This window comes from Ursus maritimus, unplaced genomic scaffold, assembly GCF_017311325.1.
Source record: "Ursus maritimus isolate PB19 unplaced genomic scaffold, ASM1731132v1 scaffold_9, whole genome shotgun sequence".
In the NCBI taxonomy this organism is placed as follows: Eukaryota; Metazoa; Chordata; class Mammalia; order Carnivora; family Ursidae; genus Ursus; species Ursus maritimus.
Window position 1 is genome coordinate 5,098,373 of NW_024427107.1, and position 22,886 is coordinate 5,121,258.

The 22,886-nt window shown below is 37.9% G+C and overlaps 1 protein-coding gene across 1 annotated transcript in view; it reads right to left on the bottom strand.

Moving 5' to 3' along the window:
* The window catches only part of ST18 (ST18 C2H2C-type zinc finger transcription factor), a 105,945-nt gene that overhangs the window by 15,499 nt on the left and 67,560 nt on the right, over positions 1-22,886 (bottom strand). Inside the window, exons 12-18 of the mRNA XM_040626145.1 lie at positions 19,294-19,539; positions 12,489-12,604; positions 5,398-5,460; positions 4,530-4,598; positions 2,433-2,495; positions 2,249-2,329; positions 1,144-1,365 (exon numbers count right to left, since the gene is read on the bottom strand). Of these exons, the coding sequence (XP_040482079.1) occupies positions 1,144-1,365; positions 2,249-2,329; positions 2,433-2,495; positions 4,530-4,598; positions 5,398-5,460; positions 12,489-12,604; positions 19,294-19,539 (860 nt within the window). The remainder of the gene's footprint in view (positions 1-1,143; positions 1,366-2,248; positions 2,330-2,432; positions 2,496-4,529; positions 4,599-5,397; positions 5,461-12,488; positions 12,605-19,293; positions 19,540-22,886) is intronic.

The following is a 22,886-nucleotide window of genomic DNA, read 5'->3' on the forward strand; positions in this document are numbered from 1 at the left end:
TTTCATTATCAGTGTTAACATGGGTATTACCGAGTCCATGATAAGAAAGTCAAGCTACTGTGCAGTTAATATGCCATTAGGCACACTTGATTTGTGACTGTTGCTCCCAAATATGAAATGAGGATTCAAACTCAGAATAAAACAATGTGGGCTATTGTGAGCATGACCACGCATTTGAAAATCAAAATATCAACCACTTAAAAAATGTAGGTTTTCTCAACAAGCAGATGTGGCTGTATATCCACTTAAAACAGCAATTCCCGGAAGGCTTAATTTTCTGATACCGTTGATATGTGTCTTTAAAACCACACAAAATATAGAATGCCCCAGCTTCGCTCCGTTTGCATACTGCTCATAAGCAAAGCATCAGGGCTCACTAAAGCTTCATTGGATTTTAAAATCTGCATCATGCACAGGGGCCAGAAGACTAGAAGGGCCCTGCTTGATTGGAGAAGTGTGTAGTGAATCTTCTAGCGCTTTTTCTTTATATAGAATGTGAACCAAAAGCCGGACTAAGATCAGTGTTCCTAACAAAGGACTCCATTGAAATCCACGACACTCAGTGATAAAGGAATTAAGTCATTGTGAAACTATAAAGGGTTTTCTAAATCTCTCTCATCCTGTCGTATACTTAGTAGTCACTGTGTCATTCTCTTTCTGGCTGCTGGGGATGAGTCACATCTCCCCAGCAGCAAAATAACTACAATTTGGCCTGAAATTGAGCCAGTTCACAAGAGGGAGGGACATAAATATGTAAAGAGAAAGTTTACAATTACATACACAATAGAGTATATACTACCACTTGAAATTGAAGTGAACCATTAAAAGACTAAACCATTAAAAAACAGCAGCATAAGCAAATTTGAGAATACAAAAGAACAAAAAACAAATGCAGTTTCTACAGCACTTAAAAACTATGTAGTAAATTTTCAGAAACAGAGGAAATAGTATTTTTCATTCTTCGAAGGAGTCAAACATCTATCTGGCAAGATTTGCAGCACTATCTAAAGGCTATGATTCATGAACTCAAGGAGGGATTCCCCCCTCAACCCAAAGCCATTGAGGTGACACACAATCACAACAACAACAACAACAACAACAACAACAACAACAACACAACAAAAGGCAGAAAACAAATGTTACCTTCTGTGGGTGACAAAAACATTATTTACATGGCCCAGCCCATTGCAGCCTGGCAAGGGACAGTGTGGTAGCTCTTGTTTGTTCAGTTTCCAGGAGAGAGGGGCCCCATTGAGAGGATTCTCCTTCTGTCTCTTGGCAGCCAGGGGACAGCCAGAAGCTGTGCGGTGGGACGTGTATTTACCTGATATGTGACCTTGGCCGTCACACCCTATCACAGGACATCTAGAGAGACACAGCAGAGACATTACCAGCTGGGAGACACTAGATAACTGACACAAAGTGCTGTAAGTAGGTGAATAAGAAGGCAGGGGTGATTCCATGATACAGACAGCAAGTGGTAGAATCAAAGAGTTTTTAAAAATGCCACTGTAACCAGCAAAACAGCATTGTATTAGCAGAAATAGTGGTCCACAGGCCTGAGCTAAGCAAGGTTTGCACATTATCTCCTGTAATCTTCACTGCAAACTGGGCACAGAGTGTTACTGTCCCATTTTCTAGGTGGGGAAAATGAGGCTTATAGAACTTAGGTTACTTGCCACCTATTTTACAAGAAGTAGAGTCAAGTTCGCACCCACACGTTTTAGCTCCAGAGTCAACCACATAAGCACTGTTATGCTGCCTCCAACCAAAGACTACGGGTAGAAAATGTTAACTGCTTTGCCCTACATTACACAGCGCATTGCCCATAGCACTAGAATGTTGTTGGTTTTTAAATGTCTCAATAACACATTTAGATATGTTGTAGAGTAAGAAATATAAGATAAAATTTCACCTTAACCAAAATTAAAGTTTTTTGGGGAAATGTTACCATATTTGTCATGCTTGTACTTCCACCATGCTGTTTTCTTTAAAACAACTGGAAAAAGTATAAACTTACTTTTTTTTGCATTATCAAAGAACTGTGTACACATAGCTAGGAATAAGATAATTTTCTTAAGCTTTTAAACGCTCTGACTGGCGCTTCAAGGGTCCTTGCTTTTAAAAGGGTGTCCCCCCCCCAACCTCAGTCAATGCTCAGTTGCATCCCAACCAACGTCCCGCCCATTTGACCAACAAGCTGCATCTGACAACACTTCAACTACCACACCTCAACTACCACACTCACTTGAGTTCAGGGTCTTCTTTTTCTTCTTTTGTAGGAGTCATTTTGACACTACCTTTCCTGGCACGAGGGCAGCCGGACAAACTAAATATGCAGACAACAAAGAACAAAACCAAACCACATGATGTCACTGGCCACTGCTGTCAGCATTCTGATTTCCCTACTTCAGAAATGAAACTGATCTTACCTTCTGTGGGAAGCGTAGTTTCCAGTCACGTGCCCTGAACCATCACAACCTGGGGTTGGACACCTGGAAAACGAAGGAACAGAGCACGCGGGCCTCATGGTTGTGGTGGAGGGAGAGGGATCATGACACATTCAGATAGCACTAAACACAATGAATTGCTTTGTGTGGGACTCTTTTTCCTTAAATGTGATGAATTTTTGGCCAAGAATACGTTTTTCAAGAAAATGTTAAGATACCTATCTCCTGGGTGATGCTTAGCAGACAATGTATTAACTTTTATCCTACCTTCTTTTTTTCTTCAAATTTTAAACTTTATTTTGGAAGGAACCTAAAATTTGGCCCACAACCTACTGCCGGCCTTCTGTAAGTTTTTCTTTTTTGCTTAAGAAAAAAAGTTTTCCAAGTTGTTTTTGTGCATAATTTATTTTCTTTGATTTGCTCCACTACCACAATAATCCATTAAATTCAGATGAACAACAGTGGTATGTGTGAGCTCCAGAGACTTGGCATATTACCATAATTGTCAAAGAACCTAAGTCATTTGCACCTGTTCTGTTCTGCCTCATGGCCCAACTTAAATGGCCTTTTGGAAACTCTACCCATAGCTATTATCGACAATCAACCACTAAATTTGGAATGAAAATGGGAAAAGAGGAAGGGGAATCCAATTCTACTTGGAATGCTGAGTAGGAATAGGCTTAAAATACACTTGAAAGTAAAAACTGAATTTCTAAATAAAAGGTCAATAAATGTCTTTTTTATAGAAAAAAGCTAAAGATATTACTTATCAGATGGCTGTATAAAACATGTAAATACTGAATATTGCTATAGAACTTCTCAATCTACATGTTTTCAATATGTTATCAACATTTTTTTTCTAGAAATAATGTTTAGAGAAACTACTTAAGAGAACTGATAGCTGTTACTAAGGTACAGAAATGTACAAGTTTAGAACAATTAAGATTAAATAATAAATACTGAGTAACCAAGATAAATAAGTCCGATTGAGTAAGAATGCTTGGCACTCCTCTCTTTTCAATCTGTCAGTCATGTCTCAACCTAACATTCTTACATTTCAGTCTAGAAAAATGGCAATCTATAGCATGATTTCCAGAATCTATACAGACACAATCAACTGTACTTTACATATTGAATATGAGAAAAGTTGCTTATTTCATAGTTCCCTTCACTATTTCTGGTGTTAACATTTCCAAATTTTATATCTGCTTAATATCACATTCACATCTTCTTTCATAAATTTATTCTTTGTAATTTTTAGAGAAAGAATTTTAAACAAATTAGAAAATGGGAAGACTAACAAAACGTTAAGAAAATAAAATATCTGAAATTTTACTTGTGATTTAGACATCAAATATTGATTCTACTACTTATACAAATATTGTTTTATCATTAGACTCAGTGGCACTCATTTTTCTTAAAATATTATTATTGCAAATAAGTTTCATTAATTTTGTTTAATGTTATTGTTTATCTTTTCTAAATTTATACCCCATTATATTTTAAAGGACATAAGGTAGATTAAAACTTTTTATTATTCTATATGTAATATAATACGATGTGAAAAAAAGTGAGGAATTTGGAATAAAAGAAGAATAGGAAAAATAAAATCAATAAGTAGAAGTTAATATACATGTGGCTTTGAGATCCTAGGTTGAAATAAGGCAAAATTGTGTCTAGGTCTTGGAATTGAAGGACAGGCATATTATTCAAAATTCCCATAAGGTAAAATATTATAGAGTTTGCTTAAGATTAGATGATGAAAGTGCTTTGCCACACCTTCGTTAAGTCTGATTTAGTGTATAAATTCTGAAATCAGCAGAAAAAATATTATGTTTATCCCATTGTTACTTTAAAAAATATTACAGAGAAAAAAAATCCCCAAAGCAAGCAAATGAACTAAATTAAATTACAATGAGTTGTTTTCAGTCATTTGGACTTTGTGGTGAAAGAATGCATTGGTTATAATTTAGTCAGTCATGATTTATTGCTTGTTAGTGGAAACCCCTATGGGTTTTCAATGAGAGGAGTCTTAACACAGTGAATGAAAAGCTAGGAGGTCATGATTCCAATACTTACTTAAGCTCCTGAGAGTTAGCAGCCATGAGGGATTTAAGAGTCTTATCTGCTAAAGGACATCCAGAAACACTAAAGAGGAATGAGAAAAACAAAAACAAAACACACGACACTGACATATACAGATCCAACTCAAATGGCATCTTGAGTTTGTGAACATATGCTAAATTTATTGATGACGGGGATTGGCAAAAATATAACTAGGTTTGAATCTGGCTTTGCTACTCAAACCAGTCTGGGCTTGTGGACACCTCAATTACTTCTCATACACTCAGGTTTGCACTTTATCAAATGAAGGGCTTTAACCCAATGAGACTCCCCAACTCTAGAATTCAGTAATGCAATGATTACTGATTTGGAGTCCATTTCCATTGCACACCAAAGGGTGGTGGCTTAAAGGTTTAAACCGGTGCCCAAAAGGAAAGCAAATCATATCAATGAAGAAGGTAAGTAGAAAGTGTAAATGCAGTTGTTCGCACTGCTTAACACCTTGATCTGGTATTTGCCCAGGGCTGAGGATGCCACATTCCGCAAGGTGAATGGTCAACCCAAGGCAGTCTATTATCTTACCTTGGTTTCACTCGAGTTCTAAAGTTAGACAGAACCAAAGCCCTGACATAAACTCTAGCTTTTGGTTTATAACCTGCACAATAGGATCAGAAAACTATTTTTGACCAAAAATCATGATTTCTATACTGTATAAATAAAAAGCCAGATGATTTAACTTAGCTTTACTTCTGGGGAAAAAAACAAAACAAAACAAAAATCCCCAGCTAACTCACTCCTCAATTCCGGATCCAGATAATATCTTCCTAGAATGGGTGAGAGTAAGTATTTACATTAGAATAAAATGTAGTAGGTTGTAAGTTACCTGCGATGAGAAGCATAGTTCCCTGTGACATGGCCACTTCCATCACATCCTGGCGTTGGACAGCTGAGTCAGTAAAAAATATAGTATTAAATTCAAGTGCTTTTCACAGATTCATTTGCTCTGTCTATAGGTTACGAGGTAGCTTCTCTTTTCAATATCAGTTAGCACAGTATGGGACACACACAGGAGCTCGTGAACTAAGGGTTTGTGTTACCTAGGAACCAGTAGACTAGCTAGAAGAATACTGGCATGATCTGAAGGTATTAGTTTTCAACATCACATTGATTCTCTGATTCAAATCATGTAGGGAAGTGATGCTGAAATATATGCACTAGCGATGTGAGTCAACAACCAATGATGTTTTATTTCTTTGGAAATATAAATGTTATAAACCCATGCTTTATAATGAGATGGCTCTTAGGAATACTGGCACCAATTATGTAACAGATTTCAGAAAAGAATTTTTGTGAGTTTGAGATTTTTTTTTTTAAGTAGACTCCATGCCTGGTGTGGAGCCCAATGCCCAGCATGGAATCCAGTGTGGGGCTTGAACTCGCTACACTGAGATCAAGACCTGAGCTGAGACCAAGAGTTGGCTGCTTAACCAACTGAGCCACTCAGGCACTCATGGATTTTTGTGAGTTCTTAAGAAAAGGTCATCATAGCAATTTCATATACATTTTAGAAACTGCCTGAAAAAAGAAAATCTTCGAAAATACTACATATCCTAGAAAGGTAAACTGACATTTTAGATGGGAAAATTGCTGACAATACAGAAACCGATAAGAAATTTAGTTATTAAAGTTTGGGATCAATTTTACCCAAAGCTGGAAACCATCATAGACAATTGCTAATTAACCACCAAAGCAGTAGGCTCTCCAGGCCATCTGCCAAAGACCAGGGTCTGTATTGGTGCACTCCACTGTATCTCAGAAGCTGGTCCCATTCTGTGCATCTTATGTGTGTTTTAGAAATAATATAAGAGGATTTGCTTCTATAGTTAATAGATTCCTTGGTTCCTCAGTCATTTATTTTCCTCTGAGGCTGCTCAAAAGTCACTCATTTGGAGTAAGCAGATTGACCCCAGCCTACTCAGTGCTATTTGTGGCGGTGTTAATCAGAGGAAAAATCAGTTACGTCATTCAGGCTTCTGGTTTTCTCTGACATGCTGCCTAAAGTGAAGGCTTATCCATATGTGAAGAATGCCCCTCTGAAGGGACATTTAGAGATAGATTGCCAACATTCAAGATTTTCTGAAATGTCAGCTTCCTGTTCTTTGTTTTTTGTTATTTTCTCCTGTGAGCTACTTTCTAATCATCTTCAGGTGATCTAAAGAAACTATAAGAGTTTGAACATTTCCATCTCTCACAGAGATGTTTGATTTTCAGGGCTTGATCCAAGTTGAATTGCCTAGCTCTTCCCCTACCACATTCCCTAGATGGAATATCAGAAAGGAAAATGTGGAAGCTATACATACATGTAAACAAGTAAAGGAAAAAGAACAATGATTAACATTTGAGCTCAGTTATCTTGCAAGTGCCATTCACCCACTAAGTGGAGAAACGATCTTTTCTGAACACTGTACAACTAGAATATTCAGAGTGTGAGAGATGTGTTGTAATTGCCTGGGAATCCCCATTTTAGAAATACATGGCCACCTAGTGTGCAAAAACAGCACTGCATTTATTTTATTTTATTTTTAAATTTTATTTCTATTTTTTAACTATTTCTATTAATACTGCCAGGAGAGGCAGAGAAGTGCCAATGAGTTTTAAACCAGTCGACTATAAATTAGTCAGGGAGTGAAATAGTTAAGTATGCATTTAATTAGCTGCTAATTACTTTTTTTAAGTTTGGTGGTATAAAGAAGTCAAGGAATAAAGAAAGGATTGGAGACAATGTTGTTGCGGGAAAAGCTTTTGTTTCAGATTCTAATAGCTGGCTTAAATTATAAAGCGTCAATGAAAAATCTTAACCAATAACATGTGCCCATACCAGTTGGGTGAACCATTGCGTAGGTTTGCAAATGAAAGTATTAACACTTAGAGGGGTGCCTGGGTGGCTTTGTTGGTTAAGCATCCACCTTCAGCTCAGGTGGTGATCTCAGGGTCCTGGGATCAAGTCCCTCGTCAGGGTCCCTGCTCAGAGAGAAGTCTGCTTCCCCCCCTTCTTCTGCCCCTTCCCCTGCTTGTGCTTTAAATAAATTTTAAAAATCTTTATAAAAAAAGATAGTATTAACACTTAGAGAAAGGAAACAAGCTGTTTCCTTCAGTGAAGAGTTCCTTCAAACTCTAAGAAAATTTATTCTAATCAACGACATTAAAAAATCCTATTTTGCAAACAGTTTCTGGTAATCAATTAAGGTACATTTATCTGTTAGAAACATAAAGCAAAGCATAATTTTTGAAAAAGGATGACACTGTATTAGGACTTTTACAAAACCAGTGTACTAACACAGGTACATAAAGATCAGCTGTATCCATTGAATCGTTCATCAGTCTGGAAAATGAGGAAAGAACCATGAGGTCTCTATACAGTTAATTTCCTAAGAAGTCATGATTAGATTATATTTCAAAAACTGTTCACAATGTTTTTAGAGCCCTTCCTCTTTTGTATTTGTTTTGTACCAGTGAGAAATGCCCATTACAAACTAATCTCACTTCATTTTTCTGTTCAAAATAGTAATGCAGGTTAATTATCAATCTTTTACACTACATTTAGTTTGGAATGACTCTCACAATGTCCAAAAATCCACCTGATTCAAAGGATGAAAATTTGCCGTTTTTGAAGATATTCAAAGCAATATGAAGAAACAAAATTCATACAAAGATTTTAAAAACTTGAATGATAGCTCCACAGGGAGTAAGTATATGGCTGACCCCAAGCCACCGCCAGGAAGAAACAATGTTCAGTGACATTGAAGCTCTAGTGTGTTCGGTACTCATCTGTCACGTTGCTCCCACCTCCAAGTTCTAAAGTTTTTTTTTTTAAGATTTATTTATTTATTCGACAGAGATAGAGACAGCCAGCGAGAGAGGTAACACAAACAGGGGGAGTGGGAGAGGAAGAAGCAGGCTCATAGCGGAGGAGCCTGATGTGGGGCTCGATGCCATAACGCTGGGATCACGCCCTGAGCCGAAGGCAGATGCCTAACCGCTGTGCCACCCAGGCGCCCCCCACCTCCAAGTTTTACGTGAATATTAAACTCATAAGAGAAGATGATATTTGAGCCAGTAGTGTTTGCCTATGAAATCCATAAAGAATGCAGCCTAAGATTATTTAAAAATTAGTCACATGTCCACACAATAAATCAGTGTTGCACTAGGAATAATTGTATCAAACACTTTCTGTGTGCAAGGCCTGTAACAGCATTTGAGATGTAGTTCCCAATTCATTGTGTAGTTGGGGAAGTAAGAGGCAGTGAAATAAATATTATGTACCAATGGTGTGGATATAGGAGAGAACAAAATCAATGAAAGAAGAACACCCTTGCCTTCCTGGGGCCTCCACTCTAGTTGGGGAGGCAGACAATAGAGAACACAGGCAAGCAAAATGTATGAGTGCATTAGAAGGTGATAAATACTGACAGACAACAGGAGATCCAGAAAAAGGGGATAGAAGCATCAGGGCTGGGGGTGAGAGATGATCGTAGACAGGAAGACCCCTCGGATAAGTAACATTTGAGAGAAGAGCTGAGGGAGGATGAGGACCTATGGCACCCTGCAGATGTCTGTGGCAGAGAGAATAGCAACAGTGAGATCCTGAAGCCTTAGGGGAAAAGCAGGAGAAGAGGTGGCTGGTGGAGAGAGAGGGGCAGGTTCCTGCAGGGAGGGGAAAGCTCATTCCCCGTGGGCCATTGGAAGTGGGTCCAGAGGTGGTGCTGGCCCGGGAGTCCTCAGAGTAGAGATGGTTCTAACACTGAGACCCTGAGGGACTGAGTGTAGACCGAGGAGAGAAGAGGTTCCGTCCGGGACTGAGCTCTGAGACATTCCATCCTTGGAAGGCTGCACAGGAGTCTAAGCAGGAGTGACAGGTGAGGTGGGAAATTGTCCCGAGGTGTGATACCCTAGAAGCCAGGTACAGAAGATAGAGGAGGAAGTGATCAGCTCTGTCAAATCCTCAACCCCATCAAGTAGGGTCAAGAGGACCAAGAAACCACACACAGATGGGTTCCCTGGAGGACTTAGGGGTGGTTTCGGTGGAATGATGAGAATGAAAGCCTATCTAGGAGAAATTCAGGAGAGAAACAGAGGCACACTTTCTTGAGAAGGTTAGCTACCAAAGGAAGAAGAGACAGGGGTCAAGATGAAAGCAAGGTCAAGAGAGATTTTTAATTTTTTATTAGAAAAATTGAAACATAGTTTTATACTGATTCAGAAGAAAATGATTCAGATTCAGAAGAGATTCAGAAGAGATCATATAGATGCTGGTGGCTAAGTGGAAGGGTTACTTTTTGTTAGAAACTCTCATTAATTGGCAGCTTTGAATATATTTGTGCATGAATATACTTTAATATTTCACCATCTATATACAGTAACTATTTTCCTGCATGTCACTCACTCCCTCACTCCCTCATGTGAAACACAACCCAGCCAGGACTATACTGCCTGCTAAGGATATAAGTGTAGAAAAACAACAGATCCTGCCTTGTGTTTGCCTGAAACATCTCCCACCTCTCCTCCTCACTTATCCTGGTGTCTCTACTCCCCTGCCTGATAACTGGAGGTGAAGTGGAGAAGGAACTTAGGAACACCTGCCACCCAGACAATGCCCAGGCCAAGTCGTATCCACAAGGAATTTGTGCGAATCACACTCTAAATTCTAATGACCCACAGTCACAGATCTTCAAGGTTAAAAAAAAAATAGGGCCATGAGAGCTGGGCTAAGTGCACAATCTTTGTTCTCCTCCCTGCAGTAATCTGGTGGCAACACCTGCACTGTCCCAGCACACACACTTCTCTGAATTTCCCCACCTTATGCTCCCTTCCTGGCCTCCATTACTTTGTAAGACCTATTTTCCAAAGATTTGTCCAGCATTTTCTTAACCTCTTTGAACTTACAGTGCAAATCAATAATACCAAATGCCCAGTTTGGGAATTGTTTTAGCTTTTTGCTCCCATCAGCACTCATTTTCTTTAGTCATCCTCCTGTATCTCTAAAGGGCCTGGCTTCTGTGTTCTTTGTGGGCTCCTTTTTGCCCTCTCAGGGGCCAGCAGCATGTGCATCCTCAGGGCCTCAGGAACACTCTATCTCTTACTTTATATACTTTCTCTAGTCTCATGATCTCATGTCTGAATCTCTACATCAGTATTTTATTTTTTTTCACATCAATGTTTTAGATGACCTTCCAGCTTCAGAATAATTTTGCATGATGTTCTTCCTAAAGCACTACACCATTAATTCACTTTCCTGTTTAAACACCTGTGGCTTGCTCATGCAAACCTACAACCAGGCACTCTTCTCAGGGTCCCGTCCTGCTTGAGTCCATGGCTGCACTCTCTGTCTCTCCAGGTCTGGCTGGTCCTCAGGGCTCAGCGCAGGGTCCCTGCTCCCCAAAACTGTGTTCCTGCTCCCAGCCTCTATTGCAACCTTACTAGTACTTACTGCTGCCAGGTGCCCTAGTCTTTAAATTCTCCTGAGTCACAGAATCCTTTGAGAGGGTGATGAAAACCATAAACTCCCTTACCCAAATAATCATTTGCATTAAGTGTTATATGGTTCATAGACTCCCTGAAGCACTGACTTGGATCTTCTGGGGTCAGTCAGATTAAGAACTTCTGATCAAAACATAAACATTTCTTCAACTCATTCACCCAGTCCAGAAGCAACATTCTCTATCCCTACACCCTGTTCATTTCCTTCAAGGCACTTTCTGGAAGGGCAGAGTTCACTTCAAATTTGTTGCCCCTATATTCCCAGCATCTGACATACACCTCGAACATAGTAGGCATGCAAAAAATAGTTACTGAATAAATTAACAATTGTTCCACTGTCACAGAAAGAATAGCTAAACCCAACTAGTCCTAAAAAGATGTGACTCCTAAAGAATGGATTCTGGATCTTTCACTCCATCATCACAACTGACTTTATAGTATCACTGAATTCATCATCATGAAGAATGTTAAATGATTTTTAACAGAATCCCAAATTAAATGGAAAAATTCCACTCCAAAAAGAAAAAGCTGGCCTCTGCTTTCAAGGAGAATCTATGAGTCTGCAAGAGTAGTAGGTTTTTTGTATCATCCATATGCTAACGATACTATAATTATGTTATGGAAAGAAACATTAACTTGCTGACAGACTTTAGGGACTTGATATTTACTGCAGAATCAAAAAGAAAATGGCTGCCATCTGTATCTGAAACACGTGTAATATTTTTAAAATTTCAATGTAATAATTATTTAAATCCTAATTAAATGTGATGAATTTCTCAAAAAATTTCAATAGAGACATGAATTAATGTACTTCTCTGTTAAAAAATGTGTATGCCTTTAGTGGGCAAAATGCAATAATCCTGCTTAGAATACTATATCTTAGTGGTCTATGCCACAAGTAGTGACACTTAGCACACAATAAAAACATACTATCCACTAGGCATTCTATATATTCTTATAGTTTCCTTAGATTTTCACAATTTCATGAGATGACTGTTGATACTCCCGCTTTACATTTAAGAAAGTGTAGGTTAAAATTAGTTTAAAAGCGATGTCTACAAGACTAGTAAATGGTACTATGGAGACATTGTAGTTCAGTCTGTCTCAGTGGAGAAGAGCACAATGAAAGGTTCTGGTCAGCCGAACAAAACAAAACAAAGCAAAACAAAACACAAACATTTCTAATTGTTTTATACTTTTTTTTTCAATGATCTCTTAGCATGAAATCATGTCATGTACACTTTTTTTTTTCCATAATCCTCTTAGTTCTAAGCATAAATTTAGGTATGTATGGAACATTTAACTATTGACTGGCTGAAATTGCCCTAAAACATTCCTAAAGTCAACTATATAAACCACAATATTATTACTCGAGATTTTGAACTTGAGTCTCCTGATTCTAGAATCTCACAGAATATGCCACTGAAGATCACTTACGTGATTAGTTCTTTTTTGAGATCTCTTGCATGGAGCTTGGTTTTAGGGCTTGGTATGGAGGCCTCTCCAGGAAACTTTTTCTCCTCTAAATTTTCTAGAGAGCTCACTGGGTCTTTCTGAAGGAAAAAAAAAAATACAGAAGCACACAAGGCATTAGGATACCCTGGATAGACAACTGTATTTGAAGTCAACAGGGTGGAGTTTGAGTTTTAGCTTAATGACTTAGCTGCAATTCTTCATAGGATTTGTACACAAAATTAATGAGGTAATAAGTATAAGGATATATCCTGATTATTATGGACCTCTATCCTTGATGAAGAATAAAAAATTACAATTCATGGGGACACCTTTAAAAGTTCACATTTTGGCAAATATAAGAACAGAGGCATTTCTTGAGCTATATAACTAATACTTTTCAGATTCTATTGTATAATGAATGTTTCCTAGAGAACATAGGAATAATTCTTTATATACACAGCAGTTATCGGTAAGACGAAATATTGCAAAAAATGAAACACAAATTTTTGGACAAAAAAGAATAAATAAATTTAGGTTAACAAAATGTCCTTTCTAATATACAAATAATTAAGATTTAAATTGTTTGTTTAAATATGTAATAAGTAGTCCACAATATTTAGCCATTGAATTTTATTTTTTCTCGATAATTGCTTTTATTCTCACATCACTCCCTATTTTTCTTAAGTTACCTCTTTTGCTAAGTTGGTATCTTGTAATGCTTTAGTCATTGGATGGAATTTCTTGCTGGATTATCACTAATTTTTGTGGCTTTTTTTAAAGCTTAGTACTGATCTTGATTTCATAAGGAAGATTTAGTAACCCTATCATATAATTTATTTACCATCTGATATATTATCTTACAGAAGACTAATGATGGTTTTCCTCAATTACATAATTAGCTTACTTACAACTTAAGTTTATATCCAGGAAATATAATACTTCCTGGATTTAATATTAAAATCAGATTAACTAATACAGAAAACTGTATTCTAATTCTCAAAAGTACTGATCTCTTTAAAATGAGAAAATTATTTTGAATTATTCAGGTAAATCTCATTTAAATTAAATGGATATGAAAATGTGATGGCAAAGTATAATTTTAATAATCTTGAATCTACACTCAAAATCAATGGAAAAACAAAATACCTGGGTTTTCTGCACCAAGGAAATATTCTACCCCTTGATCTCAGTCATAAAGGCAATAATTTTTTCATTAATTATTTGGGTAGCAATTCAGTTGTTTTCCACAAAACCATACAGTGGTAAATACATTGGTAAACCATCTCAAGTAACTCTATCTTCATGTCAAATTAATAAAACCTGGTTTGGTACAATTTCTTTCTTCATATTATTTATAGTCCTATGTTGTTCATTTTTTAAAAATTGGTATATGTTTGAAAATAGTAGGAGATAATAGTACACCACTTTAAAAAAAGGAGAAATGGGTGCTTGATTATAGTTGCCCTTTAAGATACAAAGAGAAGTGCCACTTTGATGCTACCTCCATGGAATCTGTAGCAAAATAGATGAATGGTGTTTCTCCCTTTCAAGTTTTATAGTATAAATGCCTAACATGAAGCAATTCCTAATTAGAAGACCTTAAACCTGATAATGCCACCATCTATTCCATTTGGTGCTATCTGGATTTCACCCAGGTAGTGTTTTCTGCTACAATTTATAAATGTCTTGGCTTTTTGAAAGTAGATACAAATGCTAAATCCAATATTGTCTCAGTGTGGAACAGCCTTTGTTTTTCTGTTTAGATGCTAAATTATTTTTTTAAATGGCATACAGTGAAAAAGAGCCTTTTATTATTTTCTTTATGATAAAATTAAGAACAAAGTATTCCTAAAGGCATGTACATTTATAGATGAATATATAAGGTTTATCAGCTATTGTTTGACTGCTCAATCTATATATTATGGAAGACAAAGGAATAAGGGATTTTGAAAGAAATCATCAATTACGAAAATTTAATTATTATTGTAACTAAAACATAAAAATAATATTTGCAGAATATATGGTATTTAATTTGGTATAGTAACATGTGGTAATGTTTTAAAAGGATAATTTCACTGGATATGAGCTTTTAAATATTTCGTGGGTTCTTGTAAAAACTATGGACTCGTATGCATGCAATTACATCATGAAATAATTGTCTTTTCCCCTTTTCTTTGCTCTTTGTCTTTAGCCCAAGAAACCCGTAGAGAGCATATGTACTAAAATACAGGTGACCATCACTGAAAGAATTCTTATTTTGTTTCACAATCACTTTATATTAGATAAATGTTTAAACAGCACCCAGTAAAAAATTAGCCAATGTCATTTGGAAGAATTTTTTTGAAATTTTAAATATAATTTAAAAAAATAATGGCTTTATCTTGTCGATATGTAAGAGAGACTTTGGCATTTATGTGTTGTGTTTAGAAAGTATATGGATGCAATGAAATTCCTTTAACGTACAGATGGAAGTTTATATTGATTTCAGTAAAGACCAGAACATAATGGTAACATGAATAACAGATAATAGCATCTGGCACTTTTAACATTTGAAGCCCTGAAATCTTTGGAGAACTGACAGTTGAATGGAATTGACAGCCCTAGTTATTTCTCAGCACTTTCCTTTCGAGATTTTTTGAGTTTTTTCCAGAATCAGGATTTTTTTTAGGGGGCATCTGGACAGGCTATTTCACTGAGAGAGACAGACAATATTTTCTGAAAATTACCACCAAAATTAAGCAACTGTTGTGCATATGAACTAGATAACAATGAATTAGAAATAATCACTCCATTTTTGTGTGTGTGTGTGTATGTGTGTGAATGTGGTGTGGGGCAAGGGTGGAGGTGCCAATGGGAAGGACAGGGTATCAGATAAGGAGCCGACCACTACCCGGTCTTCAAATATTCATAGTATATTGCCTGGGCCGAGTGCTGCATCCAGGTGGGGCTCACTGGAAAAGACAGGCATGGACCACTTCCCATGACTGGTTTTTGTGGTCGTGTCCTGTAGATCATGGTCAGGGTAGGTCTGGTCCTGCTGCCCTGGGAAGCACTGTAGACCACTGTTGGTTCCCCCGAGCCTTGCCAAGCACCATTTCTTCTTCCTTGTCTTTTTCCTTTCCCTTTCTAATTGTCCTCAATATTCCCTAGCTGTTGCCACTTTTTGATGTGCTGTTTAATCTTTTCTTTCTCTCCATTCTTTCCCTTCTCCTCTTTCTTCATTTTAGGGAAGCCCAGGCCCATTTCTTAATTTTTATAGGACCAAGGACCAACACCTTAACCTCCTTGAGCCCCAATTTTCTCCTCCAAAAACTTTGACAATAATCCTGTTTTTCATGACTGTTAGGATAATGCGACACTGTGTATAAAGATCCCTTATCTTTATTTTTACTGAATTCAGTGTCCCTCTGCTACCTTCACAGCGAGGTTGTTGAATACAATCTATTTTTTAAAAATAATAACTATCAAGTACCACAGTTCTCATTTATAAGATTCAGAACAGGGCAATAAATACTGTCTATTTATAGATTACCTCAGTACAGACGAAGGCACAAAGAAGGAGGGGTGAAAAACTCTTTTGGGGAGTTAACAGTGCTTCAGAAGCACTTTTCTGTGAGGGTGTCCCCATTACGTATGGTTTCCCCAGGCAATGAATCTCTCATGGTCAGATCACTGTGACACTAACAATTAAGCTTAAAAAATATTTTGTTAGGGTGCCTGAATGGCTCAGTTGGTTAACTGAGGGACTCTTGATTTAGGCTCAGTTGTGATCTCAGGGTATTGAGATCAAGACCAGCATGGGGCTCTGTGCTGGGTATGGAGCCTGCTTAAGATTCTCTCTCTCCCTCCATCTCCCTCTGCCCCTCCCCGCAAGCTCACGTGGGTGCACTCTTACAAAAAAAAAAAAAAAACAATTTGTCAACTCAAACCTAGGGCAAGCACTTTGACTCTAGGAACTTACTTAGCATCTTCAAAGTCCTCTTCTGTCATTCTTAGTGACACTGAATCTACACATAGCTTCTTCCAGATTTCAGAATGCTAAGGTTGCAAACTGTAGCAGTAAGAGTCTGTACTGTCAGACCTGGAGTAAGTAAGCCATTCTGAAAAGCAGAAATCTAATCTAACCAAATCCATTTTCCCCATGAATTTGCTGGGAAAGAAAACACTGTCACAGATACGTAAGCTTTAGATAAGAGCACAGTGCAGTTGAATCCACGAAGCTGCCAAGGTGAATCCAGATGTTTTTTGGAATTATGCAAAAAAAAAAAAAGGAGATTGGAAATAAAGAAAATATTTGTTTATGAGACCTCATTTTCTGGCTATCTGAGTGATAAGAGGTATAGCCAAGGAGGTTCCTGAGGTACTTACTAGACCTCCAAATGGGAGGAGTGTCTCAGAATATGAGTTCTTCATTGACATTGTTGCCGAGGCCAAAGATTATAACCAAGATAAAACAATACAAGAGACCCTAAAAGAAAATAAGAACTCACTTAACACAAATTTGCTTCATTACTACCTCCAGACTGAATCAGTATGTCTGACATTGGAAGGAAGATGTCTGGTGATTGTTGCCCGTGGTCCATTTACAGCAGTCACAAGAGTGGGGACAGAAAGTCTAAGTCCACCTTGCACATGACACTGAGATGCTCCCAAACAAAGTGGGTTTTATCCTAGTGGGATTCGTCCAAGAATAGGGGCACAGTTACGCTTACTTTGTAAATCTTCATGTGACATGAGACTTCTACTGAACCTCCATCAACAGATCTTCTAACTAGGATTAGGTTTCCTTTTGGTGGTGTGGAGTGGGACATGCCATGATCCCATCGACTATAGGACTAGCTGGGGATGAAACAGTTTTATGAATGAGAGGGTATTCCCTTTCTCTGAAGCTGGCTTCTGCAGAGTGGGATTGGATCAACAATCTTGATCTCATTGTGATTGTGCTTCCCAACAACCTGCACTGCTTCCTTACCTCCATTTCAGACCAGTTGTGCAAAATGATCAGTTAATGTGAATACTGACAGATTTCCAGATTACAAAAATAAACAGAAGTTAGGTGTAACTTCTGTTGCCTTGCACAAGTTCAAAATAGCAGGGCAGAATGTGGTGGAGGGAAGAAGTATGTATTCACCCATCTGTGGTCATCACTTAAAGGAAACCAGCTTCTAATACTTTGCAGGTATTAGTTTTATAATGATCAGAGTCAAACATATATTATTTTTAGAAATGATTCTTCTAAAATAGTGTTATGATAGATTAACTAAGACCATCCCTAAGTAAGCGAGGCAAATTCTGTAAAGCCAAGCAGAATAAAATGACTAAGACTAGCATGGCAGAATCAAATCAGAAACTGCTGTTGTGTGAATTCCATTCCCACTTCTCTGTGTTGGTGTCGGTGGTGCTGACACAGAGTCTGCCTTGCCTTGGATCCTGGGGGATCCTCCCGGAACCCACCCCTGACCACTGTGCATAGGGTTGACATTCCTTTTTTTCTTTATTGTGTGCCTGCTCGTGCTATTCCATTTGTCACTGTATTTGGTTATCTGTCAATGTTCCTACCTACCGAGCATACATGTTGGGGAAGTTTGTCCCATTTGGTGCTGCATCCTTGGGACCTATGTTACTGCCTGGACAAGGAGATGCCAGGTAAAGTGTGCTGAAGGAAGCCAGGAAGGAAGGAGGGAGTAAAGGAAGGAAGGAGGAAAGGAAAGGAATAGGGAAGGGAGAGAGGGAGAGAAGGGAGGGATAAAGGAAGGAAAGAAAGAAGGAAGAAGGGATTGAAGAAGGAATGAAGGAAGTGAAGGAGGGAGGGAGGGAGTAAGGAAGAAAGGAAGGGGACTTGGAGAAACAACCCAATCTTGTGATGACTACTGTTTATGTCAACTTATGCTCTGAGATGTTAAAGCATATGCTAAAAACAAATTAGTTTTCCCCCCCAAAACTTTCTGAAATTCAAAAAGATGAAAAGGTAGTACACCCTTCCAAAGACAGTGGCTATTTTATTTCTTTAAACATACCAACCAGCAAGTATCAACAATTTTCCTGACGCAAAGCAAAGTGAATCACTAGTGTAACAATTAGGGTCACATTTGCAATGATACAGAGTCTAAATGATGGAGGTTTCTGGTCATGAATTCTTTTGGAAGACATTAAGTCATGGCTAATCAGACGAGGCCAGTTGGCTCAAACTATGGAGATGAAGGCTTGATGAACCAGCAGTCACAACATCTGGCTACTCCAAAGATAACCAAACACACAAATGCATCTCCTTGACTTTGGGATTGATACGACCTGGACACCCATGATCCAAATACCTCAGCCAATGGCTCCATACATAGATACGCTAACATAGTTCCTTCATGAAACCAAGGCAAGGGATTCGACATGATTCTTACTCATCCCTGATTTGATTTCATTTTCTACCCTCTGGTTCAGAAAGAATTAGTAAGTTGGCATTTCAGCGTTGAGTGATACATTGCACCTTACAGGCTGCCGTATCTGAAGGGATGGCTAATATAACCTCTCATGCAATGAACACAATTGCAGCCCTAACAGGGATCAAATTCACTACAGTGACATCATTTAAGCCAAGTGACAGGAAAAGTTGGATTCATTTATCAGTTTCTGATGAAATTTAAGATCATCACTTTACCAAAATCTAAAACAAGGTGCAGAATTATGTATTACCTAAATAGGAATACAAGAAGTAATGTAGGAGGAAAAAGCTAAGAATACTCTCCAATCATGCTCTGTCTTAAATTTAGTGATTGACATATTGAAACAATACCTCTTTCTCCTCCTCTGTCTTCCCATGAGTTTTGCTATAGTTGATAGGAGTATCCCAGCCCTCTTGATCACAGAGAGCCTGATAGAATGCTGCATTGACCAAAATGCTGCTTGTTTTGAATGGGGAAGAGGAAGGAGTTGGAATAGAAGTGTTAGAGGAAGTTAGGGGTGCAGCTTTGTCCAGGATTCGATTTTTTTTCAGGCTTAAGTCCAATGTGCCATTTTCATCCACTTCTATCTCGGCTCCCTGGTATACAATAGGAAACAGAAAAACATTTAAGCAGTTTGCAGTTATAGCCTAGCCATGTGGGGCTTTTAAGGGATAATTTTAAATGCAAGCTTTTATGTAAGTATATCTGATTTAAAATCTAGCTTTCTGATTTGCTTTGGTTAATGTCCAATTCTTAGGCAGACTTTTAAGAGCAGCACCATTAGTGAGCTTCGTGTTTCTGGGTTTAAACAAAGTAGAGCCTAATATAAATAAGACATTCCAAATGCTAAATGTATTGGCTAACCCTCTTTTATATATATATATTTTTTAAGTTTAGCTTTAAATCTCCTTTTCTGGCTTGCAGAATTATCACTCTCAATTCATCATTTTGTAACATTAACACTTGAGTTTATAAAAAGGCACAGCACTACTTCCCAGCTCACCCCCAATATAGTATTAATGTAACATGAATATATACAAAAATAACCAGCTGCAAGAGAATTTTTATTGGAATATTAGATTAATATGAACGTGACCTTTTCCCTTGGGTTACTTGAACTAGAAAAGCTTTGTTAACTTGCAGGGAGGGGGGCGGGAGGCAGACAGGGCAAACCATTGTTGATTCTGGGGGCCTTCAGGTAGCAGCTGCCATCAGGACTGCTTGGGGGTAAGTTGTACAGTGAAACTTCAGAATAAAAGTGATTCTGTTGCAGACACTTAGTAGGAGACTTAAAACTCACTAGACCTCGCAGCATTTCTCCTTGGGATACCTTTGGCTATCTTTCTGTTGTTGTTGTTGTAGTTTAAAGTACAAGGCCCCAAAACTGCCCACACGCTCTGGATCTTTTAAAGGATACATGCCTACGGACGGCCCCTGTGCTGTCACCAACTGTGGACACTGCCATGCGGTAGGACTCAGAACACGGGAAGAGCTCGCTTATCTTTTTCCTAAGTGGGTCAGATAAATACCTCTCTGTATTTTCACTATCATCCATCAGTTCACAATTAAATCTTGGACAACGTCTCTGCTCTTTTTCCTTTTGGCTAGCAAAGCAGGAGTCTCTTTGAATACGTTAGCAAGATCCCTAACGCATATGGTAGCCAGTTACGTCCCTGGGGGGATTTATTTTAACTCCCCATTTACACTCTGCCTTCCCCCTCCTCAACAGTTGCCGCTGAGGGCTGAGGTGTGGGCCAAAGTAGCTGCGCTCCAAAGGCTCACTGCTTGCACCTGATTTGGAAAATAAGGCCCCTCTTCTGTTTGCCTGTTTCACCTGCAAAGTTCCTATTTTCAATCTCTCAGCCTCTGAGGTAGATACGCTTTATTATATTTGTGGGAGGTAAATGTACTTCTAATATGTTTGCACTAAGATGCTTTGGCTATATCTTTCTGTCCTTTTTAGTAAATAGTTTAATCTCCTGTGATAGTTTTAAGCCCTGAATTTGACAGTACAGCTTATCCGGGATAATAACTTAGTAACCACAACATCTTATGCCATCTGTATAATATCAAATACGTTTTTATACCAGCATTAATAAACCTTAGTTACAAAAAATCCAAGATATTAACCATATCAGTGCCATGTGCTCTCTCCGTGGTATAACAATGTATTTTGCCATGAGCACATCAAAATAATTCTTGGCTTCATAGCTGATATGTAACTGTAACAATGAAACAGAGCTATAGTAATCAAGTTTAATGGCCAATGTAAAGTAAAATGCTAAATATTGTAGTTGCTGACATTTTTCATTAAAAAAAATAAAAAAAACTTGGGTTAAGACTGCACAACCAACATTCACATAAAATTCCAGACCTCTGTGACAGATGGCTTAGGAAAAAGAAGCCATGTGACTGGGCTGCAGAGTTTTATAGTGCAAAACCCATAAATAGTGCAGATTCGATCTCCCTGAAAAAATATCAACTATTCCAAGACAACACTAATATATATTTTAGTTTTTGCAGAAAAAAATTCCAAATAATAAACAAAAAAATTAGAGATTCTCAGAGTTGTTATGATTGTACATCTTGAGTAATCGTGAGCTGATTGGGGGGAAAAAATCACTCCTAATGTTTAAAAGAGGAGCTCTTGTATATCCCGCGCCCCAGCCGGCTGCTCTGAGCACCTGACTTGACAGGGAGAAAGCACGTTTGGGCAGCAGGGTACAGATGGGCTTTAAGTGAGCGCACAGATGCATTCAACAATTACACACAGTATCAGAGAAGGGTCCCTTTCTGCCCATAGATGGGTGGATCACACGTTTACTGCATGGATTTTTTATTCAGAGCTGTATCAATAGACATCACTTCTCTCTGTGCTTGAAACTCCAAATGGCAGCACACAAAGGAGGGGGTGATGGGAGAGGCCACAGGAGCAGGAGGGCATAACATTCAGCTGACATGGACCCCCACCGCTGACTTCCAGCATTCTGATTTCTAAAAGTGCCATTTGGCATTCTGGATCCTCATTTTAATCATTTAAATTTAAATTTAAAGGGTTTTTTTTGAGGGTAGACGTAGGTCTAATACTATTCACGTACTTTCCAAATTAGGGCCAACATCAAGGACCATCACTTTCAGCCACTTTTGAGGTACCGATGCCATGTATGAAGTATATATTAATTAAATTATTGAGAAAGCACTTAACGTTTTCAAGCTTACATATTTTGGGGAAAAGAAAATTGAAAAATATACTGTTCCTGCCTTCAAGAAGCTTATGCTATACATAAAGGAGATTGTTAGTGAAAGGTAATTTAATAAATATAAATTATCATTCAACTGAAAGTTGAAATAATTATTTGTTATATAATCCTTATGTGTACCATAAAATGAGAAGTGATTCAGATGTCTGCCAACAGAGAAATGATTAATGATATTATGCTACATCTATTTAATGGCACATTATGCGACCAGTAAAACAATAATTATGAGGATTATGTTACAACAAGGAAAAGACATCTATTACGGAAAGCAGGAAACAACCTGGCATTCCTATTACGCCTACAACCAGGGAAAAGGGTAGAAATTTGTTTCCTGAAGAACAAAAGGAAAACACAGAAATTGCTGTACTTGTATTTAGAACATAGTCTTAAGGCCAGTCTCCAATATTTTCCAGGCAAATGACAGCGTGATACTGTTTTAACAATTAAACATTATACATTCAAAGATGGTAATGAATTAAAGATAACTTTGCCTTAAAGTTCTACTGTGAAAATTGCTAACTTTCAAAACATAGATATAACAAGATACCACTGTTCTCTGTATTTGTCAAGTTTTCTACTAACACAAGAGGGTTCGCCCTCCATCTCTTCTTTGTTGACTTGGGTAACAGGAAGTGCAAAAATTAAGTGTCCCTCAGCTTACGTTTCTGCTGTAATTAGCTTCT